We start from the raw sequence: 23,677 nt of genomic DNA, 5'->3' as shown, positions 1-23,677 counted from the left end.
AGAAAGGCATGTCTATACCCTAAACCCATTTTCTCTAGCGTCTCCCAGAACACTCCTTCACAAACAACTTTGCCATTTACCTACTTATTTTCCACTTCCCTAAAGGTCACACTGACCAAATCTTACCTCCTTTAACATTTCTGCAACACATGCACACAGCCATGTATGTTGCAAAGCCCAGTCTTGTGAATACACACTGAGATCTAGAACACAGTGGGTAAACAGATAGTATTTTTCTTAACAGCAGTCAAAGATACAAGGGCATGCAGGAGTCATAAGCAAATCACAGAGGAAAGTGACTTCTAGGACTGCAATGTAGGAAAGACCTCACTGAATGGGAAAACACCATTGACAAAAAAGTCACTTTAAGCAATACTACTGACTGACAGATTCCTGTCCTTCCAGCCCCAGCTGATCCAAGTGTTTGCCAGCAAGACCACCACTACTTTGCTACTGCGTCAACAGTATTGGGTGCATTGAGGGGACCACAGAACCCAAAGCAGCAAGCTGGCCTTTGGAAGCAAGCTGTATTTAATACAAAAGCCGAAAGCACATTTTGGAAAAGGCAGCATCTGGGGAACCTGTGCAGAAGCCTGTGTAAGATGATAAGGCTCTGACCCTCAGCCAGCTAGTGTGATACATTGCAACTGAACCGTTCCAGTGGGTTTTGAGTTTACTCTGAGTACTAAGATAGGACCATTTTAAATATGTAAAACCTAAAAGACTCAAATCCTTATAAGAACAGAATGAAGACACCACAGACTTCCTAGCTATTATGCCTACCAATAATTATTCCTATTTTATGCTCTACAGACATTGGCAATACTGTCATCCCTTATGCCTCTCTCCTATTCCACTTAAAATTCCACTTGCCTCCAATGTCCCTTTAACAGTCTTTAGTGCTGTTTATGTTAGAGAACTGCAGTATTTACCTGAAATATTAAAATCTGCTCACTGCTCTGCCTACTGCAGGGACTAAGGTTCCAGGGATTGTACACACCTCTATTAAACAAGTGTATCTATTGACATTACTGATACAAAACAAAGAAACACATTTTAAAAAGTATTAGGCTTTAAATGTGAACAATGTTCTGAACTTTCAACCAGCTTTAGCATTTTATTAAATAAAGTATTTTAAATCTGGAGAAGGTATTCTGCTAATTTTAATGAAATCCAAAGGTCTTTTTAGCTCTTGAAGGGAACAAAATCAAACATCTAATTTGTAATGCACTTTGATCTACAGACCTTTTGAAAGTATCTGAAGTCAAGCTAAGGCTGTTCTGCTCTGAACCTTACACAGCACAACACTTTGTCGTGGCTGCCTTTAAAGGTACTACTATCATCCCCAAAACATTAGGACAGAATGAGTGAAATAGCAATGAAGAGCCCATCTGCATGGTCTTCCCAAAGCATTAATGAACCAAGTCACTTCTGCTCAGTAACGTATGCCAGGATAATGTTCCCCATCATAAGGAAAGAATTGCAAATATGTAATTACTGGTTTATCCCTGCTGCATACTACATACCTCCTGCCTACCTGTCTTCCAGAGGTGTAGACAGAGCCTAAAGAGAAGTGAAGTAAGTAGTTCTCCAGTACCTTAGAAAAAAAACCCCAAACTATGGGATGGGTGTTTCCCACTAAGGGTATTTTATAAGCCAGTATTTTACAAGGGTTACTATCACTACTATAGCACATTTACATTTAAATTTATTCCATTTGGAGCTGAGAATAACATATTTCCTTTGGAAAAGAGCATCAAATACTCCAGACTATTTATCAAATATTTGTGTTGAGGCAAGAGACTATAAATCAAGTACAGGGAAGTACAGATCTGCATTCCAGATGAAGGATAAGAGAAGGCCTGTCACTTGCAAAGAGGAGAGTCAACGAACTCAACATAGAAAGACACTAAGCAATAAAGAGACTGTTCTCCTAAACAGTATTATAGTAATTCTTCCCCTTGATACCACCACCGCAGCCCTACAAGACCAGTCCTACAAACTGGGAAAGGCAGCACATTCCAGTTGTAGGTACTTCCCACCCAAAACAGGCTAAAACTGGGGGACTGATAGTACCCTCTCTGCCCCTCCCTCCACTTGGATTATTTCCAACCCATTTTACCTCAAGACCAGGACAATATGAACAAACTCCACATTTATCTGTCTGTGACTAGGACACGACAAAGGCACTTTCACTCAGCACTTTTCAGCATATGTACAACACCTGTGTTACAGTTTGCAAAGTTTCCATTGTCTGCTATGTTTTCATTCCGCTAGCTTAACATTTTAGCACTTTCTCTAATTGATAAAGTATCATCAAACATCAGGGCAGAAAAGTCACACGAGACAACTCAGTTCTAAACATGTCCTATAAACATAAATTGCACAAATAATAAATACTCCACTTGTTTGGTCTTGGCTAAAAAAACAAATAGAAAGGGAATAAGCGATCCCTAATCCTGTGAACTGATGACTTGCTGCAGCTGGCAGATATATTCTTACTGGATGTTCATAGTGTTTTGCTGGAACTTCCTCTGTGATCTTGTCTGTGGAGCCCTTAGAAATCTTACAGAGAATATTCTGTGCAGGCTGAGTTAAACATCATCCTCCTACCCTATGTCCTACAATAAACTAGGGAATACTAAGAAAACATTATGGGTGAAATCTTCAAGGTTGCATAGTTCATCTCCTTCTCCTGAGATTTAAAGCACTTCAGTTCTACCCTTACTCATCAGATCTCTTTGAAAACAAACTGAGCAACACCCTCCTCCACCAATTTGTAGTGATCTTCAGGCTGCAGCAGCCCAAACATTAATGCAAAGATGTCTCAAAAAGTATCAGAAAAATGAGTTTGTTATCAGCAGACTGGAATTCATTATGCAGCTATTCATACCTCCACTGGAATATTTTTGGGGGAGCTGTAAATCAAAAGAGATTATTAGCATACCACATTCTCCAACGTATCTCTACAATCTGTTTTGGTTATTCTTACGGCTTGAAAGCCTGTCCCTGTACCTAATGCCTAACCTAAATACACCCTGCAGTTTCAACCCGTAACTTATTTTATTCATGATGGATATGGCAAGCTGACTAACCTCTCTTTGCAGATACCTTTTAAGACATCTTTTCTCCAGACCAGTACTTCAGTATTCCCTGCCTGAAAGGCAATGTCAGCAGGGGGGCTCATGGGGTAAGCCTCTTAGACCACCCTGTATTCCAGCACAATTTGGCAGCAGAAATAGTGTATAATAATATATTCTGGGATCAAATATAGTCAGTTAAAAAAAAAAAAACCCAAACCACCAATCCAATCTTGCTGTTGAAGCTACAAAGTTTTAAGTTCAAAGCACTGATGATGAAAAAGTTGATGTGACCCACCTACCAAGCATGACAGCTTGCAGGCTGTGACAGGATGTCAGAGCTGGCTCCCGGTTATACCCACAGGTAACTTTTTTAAGCTGCTCTGTAGATCACCTGCTGATGTCTGATGAAATACAAGTTGTATAAAGCCATTCTAGAGCTAAACATTCCCTCCCCACTGCAATCCTCACTCAGGATTTCTCTTTTACAGACTCGGATATTTTCTTCACAGATCGTGTTACCCAGCCATAAGTTTCCTAAAGCATGATGGTATCACAAACTGAACGAGATGCTTTCAGCTGAAGACTCCTCAGCAGAATGGGTAAACTGATTTATACCTTATTTACAATGCTCTTTTATACGTGCCAGTACGACAAATGAAATCTTCATGACAGTGACGCTGCTGACTCACGACAATTTAGGAACCACTACAATCCCTCTATACTCTCCCACAGAACTGCTGCGTAGCCAGCTGTTACTTGTCCACATAATGCAATGTCCCTAAGCACGGTAATTTGAACCCATCTACACCAAAATGGCTAAAATCAATGCTATTGATTTCAGGCTATTTCTTGAATTTGTCAAGATCATATCATCTGTGTGTTCAGTATTATTTCAACATAGAGAAGTGAAAACATAGAACAGTACATGACCCAGGACAGGCTCCCTGATGTGAACACTCTTCCTTTGAACATATCTAAGTCCTGACTTTTGCTGTATGTTATGAGGGGAAGCACTCCTCAACTCTTTTCAGTATTCTGGAACTTTTCCTACTCCCACGGGCTGTCAGTTCCCTAAATACTGTAGGATAGATTCCATAAGGCCCAGCCAACCTGAAAACATTAAAGTCATTATTAACTTGTTTCTCTACTTTAACTAGAGTTCAAAGTAAATGAAAAAACACAATTTGCCCAAAGTAACAGTAAAAGCTCACAACACATTTAAGATTTTCAGGGTGAGAGAGTTTCCTTGGTGAGTTTTTTTAGCACCAAAGGTCTTTTTAGACCACTTCACTTGAATCCTGATTAATTCCTTAATGATGGATGACTCATTGGAACACAATGGCAAAACACTCCTTTCTGCTGAAAGGCTGGAGACCTATAGGAATCTTTACTGGACAAATCCACCAGCAACTCTGTGAATACTAATACTGTATGCATCCAGAATAATACACGTACCTCCATGGCAGACTCATTCCTTTATTTACAAGTTAATTGTTCATCACAAACTGATGATGACAAATTCCAAGAGAGTGATGATCACTGCCACATGCTCAGTATATGTTGCAGCTATGCTATGAGGGTCACAGAGATACCCAGGAGAGGAGACCCTGCCACACTAAACCCCTAACCCTGCTACCAGTCATTCTTGGCCATACCACCATTCACCCTTACACTTACATTTACCTGAACCTAGAACAGGCACTGAAATAAAAGTGCTCCAAAAGAAATGAATTTGAAATTGTACGTTTTTTCCTGTATTGGAAAAGGAGGATTCCTAAAACCAGGAACATGCATTTAGACAACATTATATGCCACGACCACCCTCCGCCAGCTTTGCTTATTAACAGCCACCAACATCACTCTACGAAGCCATGATACTCCTTCCAGGGTGGAAGATAACACTATGAAAACACTGAAGTGATAACAAAATTCAAGGAGAGGAAAAAATAAAACAGAAAAAGAAAACAAAAAAGACATTTTTGCTAGAATGACTGTAAATCCTGGAACTTCAGTAGCTCCCAGTGAACTCTCATGTGTACAACAGTCCCTGAGGCACAAGGTCATACTCTGCAAAATATTTGTTTCTGAGCATCATTTATTGCAGGAAACCTCAAGATATTGTTTGGATACACTGGTTCAAAGGCTTTTTGTTAAGACAGACCTTGGAAGTGGAACTATTTCAGCTTAGTCATTTCACGGAACTGCATACACCAACAGTTTGCAAAGTCTTTCTGCTGTTTTATTTACAGAAAGTTCTGAAAAGCATGAAATGTTAAAATTCTTCTGATGTTTTGCAAGGGCAGCTAAAGAAGGCAGGAGCTGCAATAGTTGAGCAGATTTTAATCAAGAAATTCCAGTTTGCAATGGTACAGCCTGATCACTAGTATATATGATTAATATAACCAATGTGCTTCTCTTCCCACTTATTGTCATGCTAATGGCCTTCACTAACCTAGAATTTTAGGTCTGCAGAGTGTTTGCATACATACATGTACGGGGAGGTGGATACTTGGCCACTATCAATCTCTTCCTAAATCCCCTCCCAGAAACGTAAATTTATCTTTTGACCATACAGTAACTCATTAAAGTTTGGCACATTTTCACAGGAACATATTAACTTACAGAACACAAGTTAAACAACATCCTGGCATTCATGAAGTATTCTAAGCAGGACCATGTTTCTGCCAACTTCACTGGTTTTCATCAAATCTGACAAGTAAAGAGAACACACACTTCAATGACTCTTATTGAAACAAAGGCCACATACGATTTACTTCGTATCCTGGTCACTATGTAAGTGGCAGTAAAATGTCTACTTAGACTGCTAGAACAAAAAACTAGCAGAAGAAAATCTAAACCCCTCCTGCCTCTACAAATACATTAACATAAACTTAAAAATCCCAAACTTCCCAGTACACATACTACCCCACTAACTGCAAAACTCAGTGAGTGTGACCTTTCCCTGGATAACTTATAGGAACTGTCCTCCTGTGGCTGTGTTTTCACAAAGCACTAAGAAAAAACTGTATCCATGCAAGAGCAGCCAGCACTTTACTGAAGAGAGGTGCTTTATGTTTTAGCTCTACTGAACAGTCACAGCCCTTTTCCAATCTGTTCATACAGATGAATAAAGCACACTCTGAAGTGCACTTCACAACTATGTCAATTCAGCAGCTACACAACTAACTTCAAACATCTTGCAACACTGAAATCAAATTAAAAGCAACTTTTAATTCTTGAGCCAATAGTTTTTGATCACTTGGGTAAAGCCAAAAACCATGTTATCTGACACCCACACTCTTGAAGAAATTCACACATCCAACCGCAGTATTTTTCTGTATTAAAAACAAGTAGCCCACAATTCTTGAAACACTTCTTTGCATTTCATGAAAATGCTAGCAAAGATTATTTTTCCGTCTTGACTTAATCTCCTAATTTAAAACAGGAATGTCAAGAGGCAGTGACACCATGGACAAAGCAGTCACATCTGAGACAAGGTACACATACCCTGCAAAATGTTCTCAAAGTAAAGTATTTTTCCTAACACTCAAAGTGGGCACTTTCACTCGATTTGTTACATATCACCTCTGCATTCGGCTAATCCTTCTTCTGAGACATGAGCAGAAAAAACAGGACCTTTTCTTTTAAATGCCATCTGTTCCTTGCATATTTTCACTTTAAATCCTAGTATATCTGTAATGGAAACTTCTGCATCATACAGGATTCAGACTACAACCCAGAGATGAACACAAAATGCAGAGGCTGCACTTCCCTACAAATAAGAAGCAAAAACAAAAAAAAAGGAAAAAACAAACCCAAAGAGTTTTTTCCCTCTTTCCCCAAAGAGGGAAGTACCACCTGAAAGTTTTCTGTTCCAAATACAAAACTTGAAACAAGCTCTTCTTAAGGTATTTTTCTCTAGAAACTACCAGAAAAAATGTGACAGTAAAACCTCCACTTAAACCTGCTGATTTTATTTCCTCCTCCTATTGCTCCATACCTATTTCCTTCCCAAACCAGAGACTCGAAGTTCGAAATACAGGTCTCCACATGGATGAGCACGAGGAACCTTTTCACTGAAATACCACCCGTATCCATTCACAAAGTAATATTTACATAAGCTTTTTTTGTAACCACCAAACATTTTTACAAAAGCAAGGTCAACTCCACAGCAAACTCAACTTTGATGTCTTTGCAATTACCTGTTTTCTTGTCTCCATACCCCCCTCTCGCTGTTTTCATACTCCACTCATTTGCTTGCAAGGTTTCAGAGTATATCAATATTACTAACACTCGTGTCACTCCGACCTCGGGGGCGGGGAAAGCAAGGCCGACTTACCTGGCCACGTTAATAATCATTTTACATTTTTAAGCAACGCTCTTACGCGATTCCACCATTACTTACAAGGATTTAAATAGCGACAGTTCCTCTAAAGCCGTTTAAAAACTTGTAAGTTGTGAAGACGCCCACTAACCGCTCTAACATCGTTCCAAAACAGCTTATTACTAAACCGAAGTGAATTCAAAGTCTTAAACGCATCTTTGCAATGCTAGGTGTGAACACAGCTGTCCTGATCCAGCCCAGCCACAGCCGCACGCAAAACCCGTAGGCCAACAGGACGTAAACCACACCGGACACACAGAAATAACTTTCACGACGAAAGAAAAAGCCACCTCACGCTCACATTTTGCTGTGCACAGACAACGAGCGGCACCTGACACGTTTCCCGGCCACCGTCTGCCTTGGCCCCGGCCGAGCGGGGCTGCAGGGGCTCGGCTGTCCGCAGCACACGTGTCACCGCTCGGCGCCTGCCGGAAAGCGCGGCCGTGAACCCCGCAGCGCCGGAGGGAAACGGCCCGAGCCAGTGCGGATCCTCCGCTTTCGTTTCCAGCTCGCAATCAAAACAGCCCCGGCGCCTCACCCGCGAACGCTCCGCCCGCCCCGGGGCCGCCGCGCAGGAAGCCCCGGCCCGGCCTCCCCCCCCCCCCCAGCCGCCCTCCGGGGACTTCACCCCGCCGCCCCGGCGAACCGCAGCGCTCCGGCCCGTCCTTCCGCCACCTCCCATCCTCCCCCCCCGCCCCGACCGGCCAGCTCGATGACAGGACAAGGCTAAACTCCAGGCGAGAGGCAGCAGGGCCGCGGCAGCGCCCAGGCCGTGTCCAGCGCTCCGAACTTTCCGGCTAAGCAGGAAACAATAAACGACGGAGTCTCGGCCCCAGCCGCCCTCCCCCAGCCCGGCGGCCCTGCCCCGCAGGGAGCCCCTCGCCGCCGCATTCGGGACTGGGTTCCCCACGGGAGCACAGAAGGACGCGAGGATGGGAGCGCGCTGGCCGAGACCGGAGAGATTCCCCTTCCCTCCCCCCCCCACGGCGGCCGCACCGCCCGCCGCCAACCGCGAGCGGGGTCCCGGCCTGGCGGGAGGCCGATCCCGGAGGGTTCCGAAGCTGCAAAGCAGACGGGAGGTGACAAGCGGGGTCCCGGGGTGGCTGCCGATGGGGAGGCGCGGCGGGGAGGCGGAAGGAGGGGTGTGGGAGCCACACTCACCGGCCAGGCCCCTCTCGCTGCCTCCTGCGGCCCCAGAACCATAACAAAGCTCTGCCCAAAATGGCTGCCCGGCCCTGCCCGGCCGGGGGCCGGAGGGGGCGGGGCCTGCGCGCGCGCGGGGCGGGGCCGAGGAGGCGGAAGGGACACGCCCCCACGCCGCCTCCCCGGCTCTCCCGGCGGCCACGCGGAGCACTCCCCACCCCCGCCCTACCGCTCCGAGAGGCAGGGCACACGGGGCCTCATGGCCCGCCTGGTGCTACCGGAGACTACATGTCCCAGAAGGCCGTGCGCCCCAAGCGCCGCGAAGATCGGTCTGTCGCTGCGGTGCAGGGCACACTGGGGGTTGTAGTCCTTTTTGCGTGAATTCCAAAGCCTGAAAAACAGGCGCTGCTCCTAAAGCTACTTCGGGGCCCTTCTCGCCCCTCTGCCACACCCGTCGCAGTCCTCGGGGCTCGGCTGCACGGGAAGAATCGCTCTGCTGTCCCCGGCCCATTTCCCTGCTCCAGCGGAACAACACGGGCCTCGCCTGTTTCTGTCCGGACTCACACCGCTGTGCGCCGGGCCCCTACAGAGCGCTTCCGGGGGCAGCGGAAGCCGCCGCGGCGAGGGGCAGCGCTGGCTGGGAGCCGGTGGGTGCTGCCGTGGTCACCGCCAGTGCCCGGCCGGCTCAGCCCGCTTGTGCCGAGCAGCAGCACCGGCAACCGGGAAGTGAAGTCCGCGGGTGAGCTGCTTGCCTTTCCCGGTTAGTGCTGCAGCCCCCTGCAGGCAGCTCGCCCGCAGCCTGGCGTGAGCTGAGGCTGCCACTCGTTAGTGGTTAAGGATAGGGTTTTCTCCCACGTGGGAGGAATTGGCCGTTTATCAGCTGCGTACAGCTGTTTATCCCGTCAGGAGAGGATCCTGAACGGGAGCCATCTCCGCTTCCAGATTTTGAACTAGAAATTGTTCTTATGACAGTTACTCCAACTTTAGGATTTTATTTTATAGAGTTACCTGAAGCTAAATATCCTGTAGCGGGCAAATAAGGATTGATTTGAAGGTAAGCACATACAGTACTTATCTTCAAATACACATCTCTGAGTCTTGCATCTGATAAACAAGTCTAGACTGTGACTTAACTTGAGGCATAAGACTAACTCAGCTATTCATCAGTTTCAGACCACCTAGCCTTAATCTTTCTGTTCTAGGGCCTTGATAAAGCAAATATGATTCCTCTCATACAACGATGCTGCTTCCACACACCTTTCAAAGTAAGTTTCTGAAGCTTTTTTTTTTTTACTTTCTGTTTTGCTTTTTTTTATTAAAGTAAAATAGCAAAAAGTATAATCAGAACACTGGGAAAAAACCAAAATGAATGATAAGTTGGAGTAGCCCCATGCAGATTTATCACTGAGATTTCCTAGGTTGTGCAGTAGCTCTGAGCCAAAACTAAGATTTTTTTTTTATAGTTTAAAGGTCTTTTTCCTCTCTCTTTTCAGTAGAATAGCAAGGTAATAGCAACTAGTTTCTGGGGTGACATTATCCTACTTCTGTAATCATTTTATACCATTCCTTTTTAGAGCAGAATATAACATTAAAATGGCTAAAGAATGCATGTGTGGGTGGGAGTATAGGCGGATACACAAACCTCTTGTAGTGAGTAAGGTTTGCTTACTCACTATGAAGAGCCTAACTGCTCTTCATCAGTAGCTTGTGAAAGATGTATCAGCATAATTAGTGAAGTTAAAACAAACTAAAAACCAAGAGGATAGGCAGCTGTTATGGGACCTGACTTGGAAAACTGCTTGGTACAGTATTTTGTGGGTCGTTTAGGTATGTGTAAATCCACAAGATGACATTGTAAGATGTTCAGAATGAGTTTTATACTTGCAGCTCCAGAACTTAACTGCTCCGAGACTACTGCTTTATGGAAAGAATAAGACAGCTTGCTCTTCTCTTGGCCTCCGGCTGCAGAGAAATGTGTGTCCTCTCTCAAGATCTCCACACCTCAATGTAGCATCGATATATGCAACCAAGCTTCAGGCTCTTCACACCTCTCTCCCGTTCTTCAAGAAGAAAACCCCCAAAGAAGCTGAGGCCAAAGCTGGTGTCTTGAAACGAAGTATGGAATCATTAAAGGATTCTCCCAAGCCAGCCCTCTACTTAAGCCTCGCAGGGCTGATTCCTTTTGTTTCTATACCACTGTCAATGGCTATCCAAGGGACCTACTACCCAGAGCTGGCATCTGCTCAGATCATGTATGGTGCTGTGACAGTCTCTTTCCTAGGAGGGATGAGATGGGGGTTTGCTCTCCCAGAAAACAGCCCGGCCAAGCCAGACTGGCTGAACCTGGCTAACAGTACTATTCCTCCTCTATTTGCCTGTCAAGCCTTGCTCTTTAAAGATGTCACTCAAGGTGCAGTGATGCTAGTAATGGCGTTGGGGATAGCACTGCATTATGATGTTTCCCTTCTTCCTACTTATCCTAGATGGTTTAAAGTGCTGAGGGTAGTGGGAACACTGGTGATGGTATTCTCACTGTTAGCTACTGCAGCACTGAAGGCTATTTCAGAGCTAGAGCAAAGTAACAGCAGGAATGAATGGCAGAACACAAAATAATAGATCATCAGGAAAAAAAGCTATTTATCTGCCAGTAGGGGATTTGTATTGAGTTCCAGAAGAAGTAAAGACTTGTGCTTGGAAGTTGTAAGATGGCAGGGATCATGATGCTTATTCATGAAACAAATAACTTAGCTAGTTTAGGAGGAAAGGATTGTAAATAGCAATGTTTTCCAAGGCAGGCATGAGTCTGTCCTTATTTGTAGAACAAAGTATCACTCTTGAGTGAGATGCTACTGAAATTAAAATGGAGATTCAAATGACATGGGTATGAATTGCTCTATGCTGAATCATTAAAGTATCTGGTGTAACTGTAATGTGTGATAATATTCTGTGGTGGGGAAAACAACTGTGTAGTCATGCACAGTAATGAGGTGAAAGTTCTTCTAGTTTAGTGTTTAAAGAAGCAGCAGAGAATTATGCATAAGTACACACATGTTCAATTCCTATGTTGTGGAACAAAACTCTTGTTTCAACTGAGAAGGTGCTGAAATTGCTATGTGATTAATTGCTAGACAGGCAAGAAAAGATAGGCAAGGTCCATTGGCAGGGGCAAGGTAAGGTAGAACTCACCTTGTCATCCAGGTGTTGTAATGGACTGGGGACAGCTAGAATCATATAATGGTTTGGGTTGGAAGAGTCCTTAAAGGTTATCTTGTTCCACCTGCCTGCTATGGGCAGGGACACCTTCCACTTGATCAAATTGGTCAAAGCCCCTGTGTCTAACCTGGCCTTGAACACTGCCAGGGATGGGTCAGCCACAGCTTCTCTGGGCAAACTCTTTGTCCCAGAGCAAGCAGAAGAGGACTTATAGCCTGCAAGCCCTCCATGATGAGCCAGTTACTGAAAATACTGCAGCAGTGTATGCTTTTTGTACTTAAGTCTCCTAAAGCATCATTTAGGGGGATGAAGACAAAGCTTAAGTCACATGGTTTTTCTTTTCTAGACTCAGCTATTTCAAGAAACTTACGAAATTTTATGTCAGCATGTTTACTGTTGGCTTTTTATTTTAAGTATTCTTTATGTACAGTGTAAGTTCTAAGAAAAAACCCTGAAAAGTGACATCCACATGCAGTCTTATGACAAATTTAGATACTCCTCATAATTTTCTTAATGCAGTATTCTGCTGTATATGTTGCTGTATATGGAGTAAAGCACTTAAAATTTGTATCCTTTTTGCAAAGAACAGATGCTGAAGAAAGACCTGTTTATCTTGAAGAGAGCCATCTTCTTTATGGTATTGCTGAAATAGCAACTATATACATGAGCCTCTAACTTCTGCAACATGTTAACTTTTACATGTTAACAGCATCATAGGTGTGAAACAGTGATGTATTTCAGCACTCTGAATATAAAGGAAGTAAAAATGAGTTTGTGAATGAAAACAATTCTTCTAGTCTTTCTTACTTAGACATAGTGTTTTTTTAAAGATAGTGCTCTTCTTTGGACCTACCTTTGCCTTAATTCAGGAAAAGAAGTGAAGAGTATCAGAGAACATAACCAACTTCGAAGTTTCATTCAAGCATGATGAAATAAACTACAAAAATGGAGAAGGTGACTTCATACAACAGCAGACCCCCTTAAGCTCCACTGATCCAGGAAGTTTATGGGTAGGGATCAGAAGTGAACTCCTAGTTCGCAAACAAATGAAATACAGCTAAAGTCATGTTCCTCAAATAGTTCAATGAGGGATCCTGAAAGTAAAGAAGCCTATGAGATACAACCTATCATTTGATCCTAGAGCAGGCTGCAGAGTTGACAAGGCAGCCAGGCTTTCAAGAAACTGGAGTGATTTTATACTAAGAGGAGAAATATATGTCTATTTTACTCCTACTGTGTTACTTGCAACTTCCAAATAGTCAACATCTATAAACAATCTTTTCCTAGTGTCTCACAAGGAAATAGGCTTTCTAGTAAAAAAACTGACCTATTACATGAAAGTGGCACTAACAGGAAACGAACCTACAAAAGAGCATTACACAGTCGGTTCTGAAAATGCTTTTTTATTATGAAAAGCTATTTAAAACAAGTTTAAATTTGAAAAAAAGAGAGAATAGACATTAGTTCACACACGTAAGAAATCTTTGAAGTAAAAGCACACACAAGATTCTAGAACCATCAGAGAAATAAATGTTCCATCATCAAGCATGTGTCAGTCTGGCAATCTCCCAACCCTATATTAGAATGTAAGACCAAGATTCTTACAGTACCTGCAACGTTCACCTTGAAGGACTTTATTCATGTATTTATTTGTTAATTTTACAGCAGGGATATTGACCCAGACAGCATGAATGCTCCTTTGTCTACACAGTGCAGGCTTCCTGTTCTGTGACATTCCAGTTGTGGTTTTGTATTCTAGAATAACACTATCAATGTTCAAGCAGCCTTATTTCAGACTCCGTTTAAATCATCCGCAGTTGTGCAGAAAATGCAATCATATTGTGCAAAAAGCAACTTCAAGTATGTTAATTAAATGAATCTAGAAATAACTCCAAACTCTTAGTATTGCTCTACTAAGCATATCCAAGCTAAATACAAACTCCTCAAGACAAAACACTAACAGCACCACTTCGATGCTGAATGCAAATAATTCTATCACAAAACCCTCCGTTTGCTCAAGTCTGGAAGAGGCAGGATATAAGATGTAGCAAAGATGGAGGTGTGTACCTTGTAGAATAGCATGTATTGCAATGCCAAGCCTCAGCATGTCACACAAGATAAAACCACATTTAACTACGGGGGGTGGGGGAAAAAGGCTTTCCCTACATTTTTGTACTAAGAGCAGTACTAAAGAGAACAGCTAATCTAATGAATAGCATTTCCATTTAAAATTCATCAGAACTTAAAAAGGAGGTCATCACTGATACCACTGAGGAGAAAAGCCTACACTGAAGTGGAATAACATTATTAGAACTATGAGAATAACCTTCCAAAACAGGAAAATCTCAGCCACCCACCATCCAAGTCAGTGAAGTGGCCAGAAAGTAAATATCCAATTCATATTTAATGCCCATCATATCCAGCAGCAGCAAAGAGGTTCAAATGCACTGAGGTCATAAGTAGAGGTACCAAGTCTTCCCCATCTGTTATATTCCTTTCCCTCCCCCTCCCCATCAGAAAAGGACAACTAATGCTAACCAAGTAGCCCAACTGCTCTATCTACAGGTAACTTCTAGCTGTCTACAGTAATCTCCTTCCAGATTGTAAAAGCAGCTAAAGATGTTAGCTTTGGTGCACCTTACAGAGTTAACAATCTGATTACTGCCCCAACATGCTGGAATGATTTCTTCAGATTCTTACAGGGCATATTCACCACTTATTTCAGTAAGCTAAATGGAGTCATAGTCATTTCTACTCTTAACAGGATACCTCCTGAGACAGATATCAGATAAGCAATTTACTTTGAATGCAAGAGTTGTAATATTTCCTTCTGCTCAGGAAAAGCCCGCTGACCCAATTCTCCACTGTCTCTACTGAAGCTCCTGTGTTACGTTTCTTACCAACAAAACCAGAAATCTGAGGAGGCAGATTTACTCGTTCCTTGCATAAGTTTACTTTGTTGTGCTTTACAGCACAGCTACACCTCCTTCGCAGCGGCTGGTGATCATGTTGGCAATTTCAGTCCAACTATCCATATGAGGATTATAAACTTCAACAGAGTCAGAGGTTACTGGAGCAGCAAAATCATGACTGGGAGCTCGGCCTCCCGAGGCATAAAGAAATCCATTCACAGTCACAACACAGACACCAGCTCTCGGTATCTTCATTGATGCAACTTCAATCCACTTTTCCTAATGAGATGGTGAAATAGTCAACAAATAGTTTTGAGGCAAGCCCAAGTTCTGATAAAAGTTTGAAGCTTAAAGACTGAAACACATACAAAGAACACTACATATACACTTCATAGGCTCACATGTGGAATGTGTACAGAATCAAGAGGATTATCAAGACTGGAATGACAGCACTTTCACAAGCAGTCCAAATCATGGTAGTTACTAGAGTCACATAGCGTCTGTACAGAACTCCTCTCCCTTTCCTCAGTCACTGCAAGATGCAGTCTGTCTCCAAAACAGAGATTAGAATACAGTTCGAGGTGGAAAATAAGGAAAACTAGATTCAATTACAAAAGCAAAACAGAATGGCACACTGGATTATGTTTTGCTTTTAATAGTAGCTACTGCTCCAAAGAGCATCATAGGAACATGAGCAATAGAAGTCAGGAACAGTTTCTTATCCTACTCAAAAGTTTAGGTGTTCAAAGTGATTTTTCTAGTCATGCTGAAATACCACTTTTGAAGTGGAAGCAAGATTCTAAACTTTTTCAAAGGGCAACTCTTCCTTTTTCAGGGACTTTCTTTCTCTCTAATCAGATCAATTATCATTCTATTGCAGAGGGAAATCTATCCCCCATCTTAACCTTAATATGTACCTACTAAAGGACAGTATATTTATGTATCATCAGTATTGGTTTACTTTCAGTTTTGCAAAAGCCTGCATGCAACTTTGTAAACACACCACCAAGCCAGATAGCAACATTCGACAGACTGGTTAGAACAGACAGACCCCCTGAAGTCACTGAGGCTTTGTTTCATTCAGATTAGCAGCCAACAGTGAAAAGGAAATCGAACTCCTAACTTTTTTCTTTTTAAAGAAAGGAAGTAGGCCCCCTCTAGAGCATCTCACACAAAGTTGACGCAATCTACATTTGTGAAAGAAAGGGACTCTACCATACCTCTTCAAAGGAGTATTTTTCCACAGTAGCAAGTGCATCCTGAGCTTCATTCCAGCCTCCCACAGCATAGATACAATCATTGAGAGCAGCTACACCAAGATATGCTCTTTGGGTGCCCATTGGAGCAAGCTCAGACCAACGTTTAGATATTGGGTCGTAGACTTCAACAGAACGTAGCTCTGCTCCTTCATTGCTGATACCACCAACAACATAGATCAAACCTGTCGAAACAGTTTCTCTTAAGTTTCATAATACAAAGGTTTGAAAGACAGAAAATGTCTGTCACAATATAAGTTTCAGCCCCGTATTAAGATGGCTTAAGAATGTCAGATAAAAATCCTCCATTTGTCCATTAGCAGCAGACATAGAACTTTCAAATGAGTACCTTGAGGCTCAAGCACTAAAAGCTCTGATGAAAGCCATAATTAATCAAGTATGGGGGAGAGAATTCAGAAGGCTACAACTGCTGACCAGGCTTGGATTAAATGCCTAATAAGCACATGTATAGATCAAGTCTTTAGACATGCCTGTCTTAAAACGATGTGTGGCAACTCTTCAGACTGTGACAAAGAAATACAAATGAATGCAAGTATGGAAGGTAAATAAAAGCAGTATTGGGAAGGATAACCAACTGTTAAAAGAGTAGCTGGGTAACCATACCAGCAGCCATATAAAAACTGTGTCCATGAGATAAAAGGCAGAAGACAGAAAGAACTTTATATACAGTCTTTCAATACTGCAAAATTAAAGATACGGTATTAGAAGAGAAAATAAGTGAGGCACAAGCATGTGCAACTGACGGCACAATATGAGACAAAGGTAAAAACTAAACAAAGCTTCTAAATCCAGTGCCTCTCAGAACTGTTTATGGATACAAACTTAATATTCACCTTGCATTTCACAACAGCCAAAGCAGTAACGGGGCACAGCCATGCTTCCCACCACATCCCAACTATTTTCTTCTGGATCAAATCTTTCAATTGTGTTGCCAATCTCTGCTCCAACCCAACCTCCTGCAAATAACAGCAAACACAGGAAAGAACTTAATGGCATAAAGCTGTGTGTTAGCTGCATGTTTAGATATATGGGACACTGCTCCAGAACAGAAATATGTTATAACTGAATGATAACTAATCCACAAAGATTTGGTACACTAATGCTCAAGGAAACAGCTGTTTTTCAAAACTTCAGTTTGCAAATTTGCAACACCCAGATGTAATATTTAAGATCAAATAAATTTACAATTTCCATGAATTAACACTTTAAAAATTAACTTCACCTAGAAAAAATCCCAAACTTACCCAAAGCATAGATAGCACCATAGCATGTGCACACTCCCAGTCCACAGCGAGGGTGGTTCATGGAAGCCACAGTGGTCCACTGCTTAGTAACAGGATCATAACATTCAGTACAGTCAAAAATCATTGAGTCCTTCTCACCTGAATAATAAGACCAAGAACAGAGAAAAAGGAAATGCAGTGTTTTGAACTGCAGGTATAGAAGCATTCTTCAACTGCTTCCAGGACAGACAACACTTGAATACAAGATCTTTCTTTTAGCTAACCAAACAGCCGAAGTAGCAAAAGCTTTGTTTACACCCAGAACTGAATCATCAGTAGGAACAGCTTTCATCAACAGTTTCCCAAAACATCACTGAAAGCACCAGAGAGACAGACAACCACAGTGTTACACACTTTTTACTCTGTAGCACAACTTATGGTGTTTTCAAGACCAAAGAATATGTTCCGCAATGACAAAAACAGCATACATAGGCATTCTTTAATGATGGGCTAATACAGCTGAGCTACTCATCACATCCTTGAGCAAACATACATAACAAGCCTTTCCAGGTAGGCAGACAAGTAGTCTGTCTTGTACTGCTGCCTTCTAGGCTATGGACTTCTGCTAAACTACAAGTGAGAAAAGAAATGCTGTTAGTGGTGGTACACAAAGTCCACAGAATATCCAACTATATATTATATATGTCAGCATATCTGCACATGTCCACATGCCTACCTGTAAGTTGCTATACCATGAGAGGAGAGGGGGTTAGTAAAAAATGGCCAACATAGGAGCCCAAACAGAGCAGTGACGGTAGAGAACCAAGAATCCCCAATTCAATCATTATATCTAGAAGTTGTATTATCTACTCTTGGGTTTCTCAGAACCACTTACAAGAAGAGCTCTTTAGTATCCATGTTAGAAAGAAAGCATATGTCAGCTGTTACCTCCAATAGCATAGACCATTCCTCCCACCACAGCTACACCGAGCCCACTCCGGGCCTGGTGGAGAGATGACACTGTGGTCCAGTAGTGGCTGAAGGTGTCGAATCGCTCCACACAGCTGAGGGCCCTACTGTCACTCCAGCGTCCTCCCTGCAGTCGGGTGTACCCACCTAGAAAGTAACAGCTGAGTAAGAGCTTCCTGCTGGTTCCCATGCTCCTGTATCTAAACCATTAGAAAAAAAAATTACAGTAATATTCATTAGTCACTTCTAGTAGGAATTGTATTTTTCCAAATAGCATTGTTTCTCCAGCACACAAGGAAGAACGGTTGCCTGGGGAGTCACATAACTTGTGCCTGAGCCTCTGCACCTCAACACTACAAATATCATTTGTGTTCTTAGCAAAACACAGAGACCAGCCTGTGCTATCTTAAATCAAAGTTACTTTTCATAGGATGAAACACGAGCATTCCCTTCCAGTATGTAGCTGCAGCTTTGCTGAAAACTTGCAGTTTCAATTATCCCACTACATGAATCAAAGTATCATGAACAGAGAACACTTCAATCTTCAGACAAACAACAAGTGCAGTGAGTTTGTGTACACCATTCAGCAGTGAACCATAGGCAAATTCTCTGCTGATTTGCAGCTTTGCATCCTAGGCAAATAATTTCTAAAAGACAAATCTAGACTTTGAATGCCATGTCATAATGACAAGAAATGTGAATGCAGGACTCCTATCTAATTCTAAGCAGAAAGTAGCTAACATGGTCACTCAGCCAGATGAAATATTTTGCTATTTTTATATCTTTTGATTAAAAATAATAAATTCCAGTATCTCCGTCAGTACCATAATATGAGATACTACTTCATCGCTTCTTTTACAAGGTTCAAGCAGCCACATTCTAACCTACTGCATAAAGGTACTTCCTGGCTTTCCTCCGGGGACGACCTTTAGAAGCTTGCAGAAAACTGCTGACCTTGTTCTCTTTGGGAGATTTACAGACTTCACAATATTCTTTCAGCAGGGTTTGCAGGGCCACCCGAAGGCTGAAATCTGGAATACCTTGAGGAAATAAGGAGAACAACAAAAAAAAAAAAAGGTACAGTAAAAAGCTGCAGATGGTAACTCAGTTGTTAAAAAGTTATTATGTTCTCCTAAACGAGCAGGCAAATCAAGATTGCCTACTTCTAGGAGACTTGTTGTTAAAGCAAGCTGTGCTTATTTATTAAAAAATGGTACTTGTTTGCTATAGAATAAGTCTTTTCACTCATTGTACTATTAATCTATAGAAAGCCATCAAAATCCAGTAACTGAACGACACATGGTTTGCTCAGATACAATTGTCTGATATTCTTTCTTTCTTTCACTTACTTTCTATGTATTTTAATAGCCTTTGTGCTGGTAGCAAAGGGAATCGAACAGGCTCCAGTACTTCTACAACATATTTCTTTCTTTTTCCCACATCCTTCAAAATCCATTGCATTGCTGCTATGAAAACCTGGTACTCGTCCTCGATGCTCAGGTCCTCACTTCGCAGGATCTTAATCAGCTGCTCTTTTGTCAGCGCCAGGAACTCCTCCCCGCTCTGCACCTCCAGGAAGTGTGCATGGATGTAGCTCTCGGTGAACTCCATCAGGTCGTGACAGGCGACCTGCTCGGAGAACTGGAAGAAGCCGATGCAGTTCAGCGGGTCGATCTGCCCCTTCAGGAACTCGCAGCAGAGCTCCACCACCTCGGTGAGCTGCAGCATGTCAGCAGCGACGATCAGCTCCTGAACGTTGTGCTCCCCGATGCTCACCACCCCTGCGGGCACGCACACGACAGCGGGGCTGTGCTCGAGGCTGTGACCGTCAGGCAGCCCGCACTCCGGCCCTGCCGTCGGAAAACTGGCCATGACGGGTGCTGGGAACCACCATCCCTGCCCGGCCGTCGGGCAAAGATCCCCGCCGCCCCCCATCCACCGTTACCTGTGTAGATGAAGTCAAGGAGCGTGTGGAAGATGTCCGCCTCGATCCCCGCGATCCGCACCACATCCCGGCCGGACTCCTTCATGCCACCCGCGAAGAGCGCCGCGAAGTAGGGGCTGCTGGCCGCCAGCACCAGGCGGTGCACAGAGAACGCCTCCGGGCCCACCTCGAGCCGCACGTCGCAGAAGCTCTGTCCGGCCCGCAGCCGGTTGATCTGGGCCAGGAGGAGGCGGGCGTGCCGATCGGACACGGAGCTGACGGAGCTTACAGAGCTCCCACCACCCTTCACCACTACCGCGCTCGCCATCACAGTCCCTGAGGTGCCGGGACCCCCGCCCCTCCCAGAGGGGCCGCCCTAGCGCATGCGCACTGCTGCCCGCGGCTCCCTGCTCAGCCCGCCAGCAGCGCATGCGCCAAGGGGGAGGCTGGTGCCGGGGGTGAGTGCTCGGTTCGTTGGGAAGGTAGTGTTTCGTTATGGCAGGCTGCTCAAAAGAGCCTCTGCTGAGGTGTTCTGTGTGTGTCGAGTACTCTTCTCCGTCAGCGAGTATAGGAAGCGGACCTGCCCCAGTGGTGGTAGGTCTGTCTGATCCTTTATATAGGTGCTTGCCTTGTCGCTTGTCTCTATGGAGCCTGTTCACCCCCACAGGCACTTCTGGCCACCACACCATGGGTGTGCTGCCTGCTCTGTGAGGAGCTTTCTTGTTTGTGGTTAAAGCTGGTCCCCTAAGAGCTTTGGTCACTGCGGCTGGTGCTGAGGTAACTGGTGAATGAGCTGTCACACAATCTGTTCCTCCATCACATTGCCCTCAGGTATGCTTTTGCAAACTGGATTCCCAGGCACCTTAATCTGTGCTTGGGAGAGAAACATGGCAGTGCTGGGGAGAAACCACAGCTGTAGTCTGTCTGGGGGATCCCCAGGGGTAGGAAACACTGCCTGTCGTTAGCTCAGGCCTGTGGCATTGGAGCCAGAGCTGATTGGAGGCTGAGCCAGCCCACATTCCTCCTTCCTTTAGCATCATGCCATGTTTGGGCCTTCCTCGTCATTCCAGCACAAATGTTTCATTCATCACGGTGTCCTCTAGCACTTCCATGTGAGCCGCTGGGGTCAGCACTGATCCTGAGGCAGAGCATGCTTCCGTCTTGGTCTGTGTGATTCATGGAGTCACGGAATGCCTCAGCACCGAGTGAGGGAAAAGCATCATGTACCGAGTTACACGCACACGGTCACTGGCTCTGGCAGATCTGGCACTGATTCTGAGAGAAAAGCATCCCTCCTGGGTTTTCCACAACATGACAGGCAGCCAAAGCAAAAAGCAACCAGAGAGCCCCTTGGAACACTTCCGTATCTATTTGCTCTAAAACTGGAAAAGAAGAACATGTCTGCTTACAGTTATAATGGTCATGGCCCCCAGGCTTTTCTCATGATTCTGTGTTTCATCGTAATAACTTTTAAATGTGCTTCTGGAAGGAAACTGAATCATGGTACTCTCTGGGGACTGGTGGTTTCTCCATTCATCAGCATTGCATTCTTGACAACAGAGGGGTAAAATTACCTTTCAAGCTGGTCTTAAAAAAATGCCCACAGAAAATAGCGACCTAGATAGAAAATAAGGTTTCTGCAAGCAGGCACGATTGGATGCATGGTGATATAACTCAGTCTAAATTTTAAGCTAGGCTAATAAACGCTTTGGGATTTTCCTTTGGTTGATGAATTAGTAAAGAACCAGACCCTTCTCGTGCTGACATTTTATTCATTGGAAGTGGCCTGTGAGTAAAGGGCTTAGAATTCTCATAAATGCCAGTGGCTCAGTGGCTGGCTGATGTCAGCTGTCAGACACTTGGCCAGTATCAGGATTTCACACCGTAGCACCAAATTTACTGACACAAAATAGCGTTGCTGAGACTGCAAATTTTGCCCTGCAGGCTCGTCCTGTCCTGTACTAATGTGGTCGAACGGCTCTGCCTCCAGAAGAGGGCACTGCTTCAGCGTGTTTCTTCCCTAACCGTGCAGAAGCTGTACAAGATGGAGCGAATGGTCTCATGCACTGTTGTGCATTTCCCAAACAAGCTGTAGATTTTCAAGGATAAATCTAACAGTACATTTGACAGTGATAAATTGCACTGTGTAATGAAGAGCTTTCTGATTAACTAACACCAGCTACAGTGAAGGGATCAAAATTGTCTTCAATTTGAAGTTGATAGGCTCCTAACGTTGATATTTGCCAATAAGCTGGCTGAATGCTGGCTAATGTATAGGACAGGTGACAAAAAAAGAATGCCTTGTGCTCCTCACCATGTCCCCCTGTTCACACCTGCTCTGAAGTGCTGCTGTCACAGTGCCAAAACCCCTCAGTGAGAAGACTCTCACAAGCAAGGGATTTAGTCTTTATATTGAAAACCCCCTGTGCTATGCCAGAGCGCCATGGAGCATTGCAGTCCTCCCTGTGCTATCCCAATGAAGCCCATGTTGCTCAGATTTTCCCGGCTGAAGGCTTCTCAGTAAAAACTTTCCAGATGCCTGGAAGATGTTCTGCGGAGCTGTCTGTGCTCCCCCTCTCAAATCCTGCAGATGGTGCTGTTACCACAGGATGGTATTCTGAGCATGCAACAAAAAAGGACGGCTAAAAGGTGTTTCGTGTGTGGTTCTCTGTCACGGGAAGATCTTTGTTAGACCTGAGGTTTTGTTGGTTTGGGGCTTCTTCCCCGCACTATCCTTTCCCTCCCCCCCTCTCCCCCCCCCCCAACTCTATAAAGATAGTGGGCTTTTAGTCTCAAAAACACGTAAAAGAAAAATAACTTATTTAAAAGTGCAGTTGTGCCTCTACTCTGCCTGTAGTCATGAGCCTCTCCATTATACCTATAGCTTTAGGGATCATTCTGACTTACTAGTCAAGCAGTATCCTTACCATACTTGTCTCTTGGCTACTTCTCTGTTGCAGAGGAAACATGAAACTTGGGCCTTGACTATTTGTAGGTATGAAAAACCCTGTGGGATGTTTTGTGATAGGGAGCCACTTTCCATGAAAGTCAACTAGAATGTGGCTGGTCAAATTCCTCCCCAGTTTCAATGGGTATGAAATCTTCACTTCCTGTTCCAAACCACAGTGCATCTCTGCACTTTGTCCTCTGTGCTAAGGCATCTGCTAGATATAATCTTTCAATGGTACTGTCAGTTAATTAAGTCAGTTACTGTTTTAATTACTAATTACCCATTGTAGTTACTACTTATAGCTTAATGCACTTGACCTGTCAGAAGAGAGGTGTTAGACAACCTCACCAAAATGGAAAGGAGCTTACTTTGTGTTTTGGTGTGCAGGTGACAAAACCTTCCCAGGATACAACCATTTTTGCTCTACTGCCCTAAGTTTTATAAAGACCTGAATTCAAACTTCTCCCAGGGAAGCCAAAATTGCGGAAGTATAGAGCCACTAAGAGTCTGTGGGGACTAGAAATATCTGTAGTGCACTAAACTACATCTCCTAATCTTCCAAGACACCCTCTCTCTGTTAAAGCTGATGTTAGCCTAAG

At 43.8% G+C, this 23,677-nt stretch overlaps 3 protein-coding genes across 8 annotated transcripts in view; 1 reads left to right on the top strand and 2 right to left on the bottom strand.

Annotated features, from left to right (window-relative positions):
* Positions 1 to 8,731, bottom strand: part of GPBP1L1 (GC-rich promoter binding protein 1 like 1) — a 33,725-nt gene extending 24,994 nt beyond the window's left edge. The window contains exon 1 of one of the 2 annotated variants that reach the window (XM_005151092.2): positions 8,629 to 8,731. The gene's annotated coding sequence lies outside the window, so the exon portion shown is untranslated. Of the gene's footprint in view, positions 1 to 5,705; positions 6,232 to 8,628 lie in introns of those variants that run through there. The other variant, XM_031050938.2, reaches the window with a different exon arrangement.
* Positions 8,732 to 9,195: 464 nt separating this feature from the next.
* On the top strand, positions 9,196 to 11,540 carry TMEM69 (transmembrane protein 69). Of its 5 annotated transcripts, none has more exons than XM_031050919.2 (4): positions 9,196 to 9,370; positions 9,613 to 9,664; positions 9,813 to 9,875; positions 10,498 to 11,540. In XM_031050919.2, exons 3-4 carry the CDS (start codon positions 9,831 to 9,833, stop codon positions 11,221 to 11,223), a joined length of 771 nt encoding a protein of 256 aa, XP_030906779.2. In that variant the 5' UTR covers positions 9,196 to 9,370; positions 9,613 to 9,664; positions 9,813 to 9,830; the 3' UTR covers positions 11,224 to 11,540. The 5 variants fall into 5 exon arrangements, with proteins under 5 accessions (XP_030906779.2, XP_030906781.2, XP_005151150.2 ...); XM_031050920.2 differs by having other exon boundaries at positions 9,200 to 9,349; XM_031050921.2 differs by lacking the exon at positions 9,613 to 9,664.
* A 1,666-nt stretch (positions 11,541 to 13,206) lies between these two features.
* IPP (intracisternal A particle-promoted polypeptide) lies at positions 13,207 to 20,588 on the bottom strand. The gene is made up of 8 exons (XM_005151265.3): positions 20,150 to 20,588; positions 19,554 to 19,985; positions 19,089 to 19,244; positions 18,184 to 18,351; positions 17,257 to 17,394; positions 16,846 to 16,968; positions 15,956 to 16,176; positions 13,207 to 15,014 (listed from the first exon to the last, which is right to left on the bottom strand). The coding sequence occupies exons 1-8, from the start codon at positions 20,454 to 20,456 to the stop codon at positions 14,790 to 14,792; spliced, it is 1,770 nt and encodes a 589-aa protein (XP_005151322.1). The 5' UTR covers positions 20,457 to 20,588; the 3' UTR covers positions 13,207 to 14,789.
* Between the last annotated feature and the right edge of the window lie 3,089 nt (positions 20,589 to 23,677).

The sequence above is a fragment of the Melopsittacus undulatus genome, chromosome 6, assembly GCF_012275295.1.
Source record: "Melopsittacus undulatus isolate bMelUnd1 chromosome 6, bMelUnd1.mat.Z, whole genome shotgun sequence".
In the NCBI taxonomy this organism is placed as follows: domain Eukaryota; kingdom Metazoa; phylum Chordata; class Aves; order Psittaciformes; family Psittaculidae; genus Melopsittacus; species Melopsittacus undulatus.
The sequence above is the reverse complement of the archived record's forward strand: the minus strand, read 5'-3'. Positions and strand labels throughout refer to the sequence as shown.

Coding starts and splice junctions, on each gene's coding strand:
- IPP (XM_005151265.3), bottom strand. CDS start 20,456: ATGGCGAGCGCGGTAGTGGTGAAGGGTGGTGGGAGCTCTGTAAGCTCC. Junction 19,986..20,149: donor CCTTGACTTCATCTACACAG/GTAACGGTGGAT, acceptor GCGTGCCCGCAG/GGGTGGTGAGCATCGGGGAG. Junction 15,015..15,955: donor AAAAATACTCCTTTGAAGAG/GTATGGTAGAGT, acceptor CCATCTCATTAG/GAAAAGTGGATTGAAGTTGC.
- TMEM69 (XM_031050921.2), top strand. CDS start 9,831: ATGATTCCTCTCATACAACGATGCTGCTTCCACACACCTTTCAAA. Junction 9,876..10,497: donor GCTTCCACACACCTTTCAAA/GTAAGTTTCTGA, acceptor TTATACTTGCAG/CTCCAGAACTTAACTGCTCC.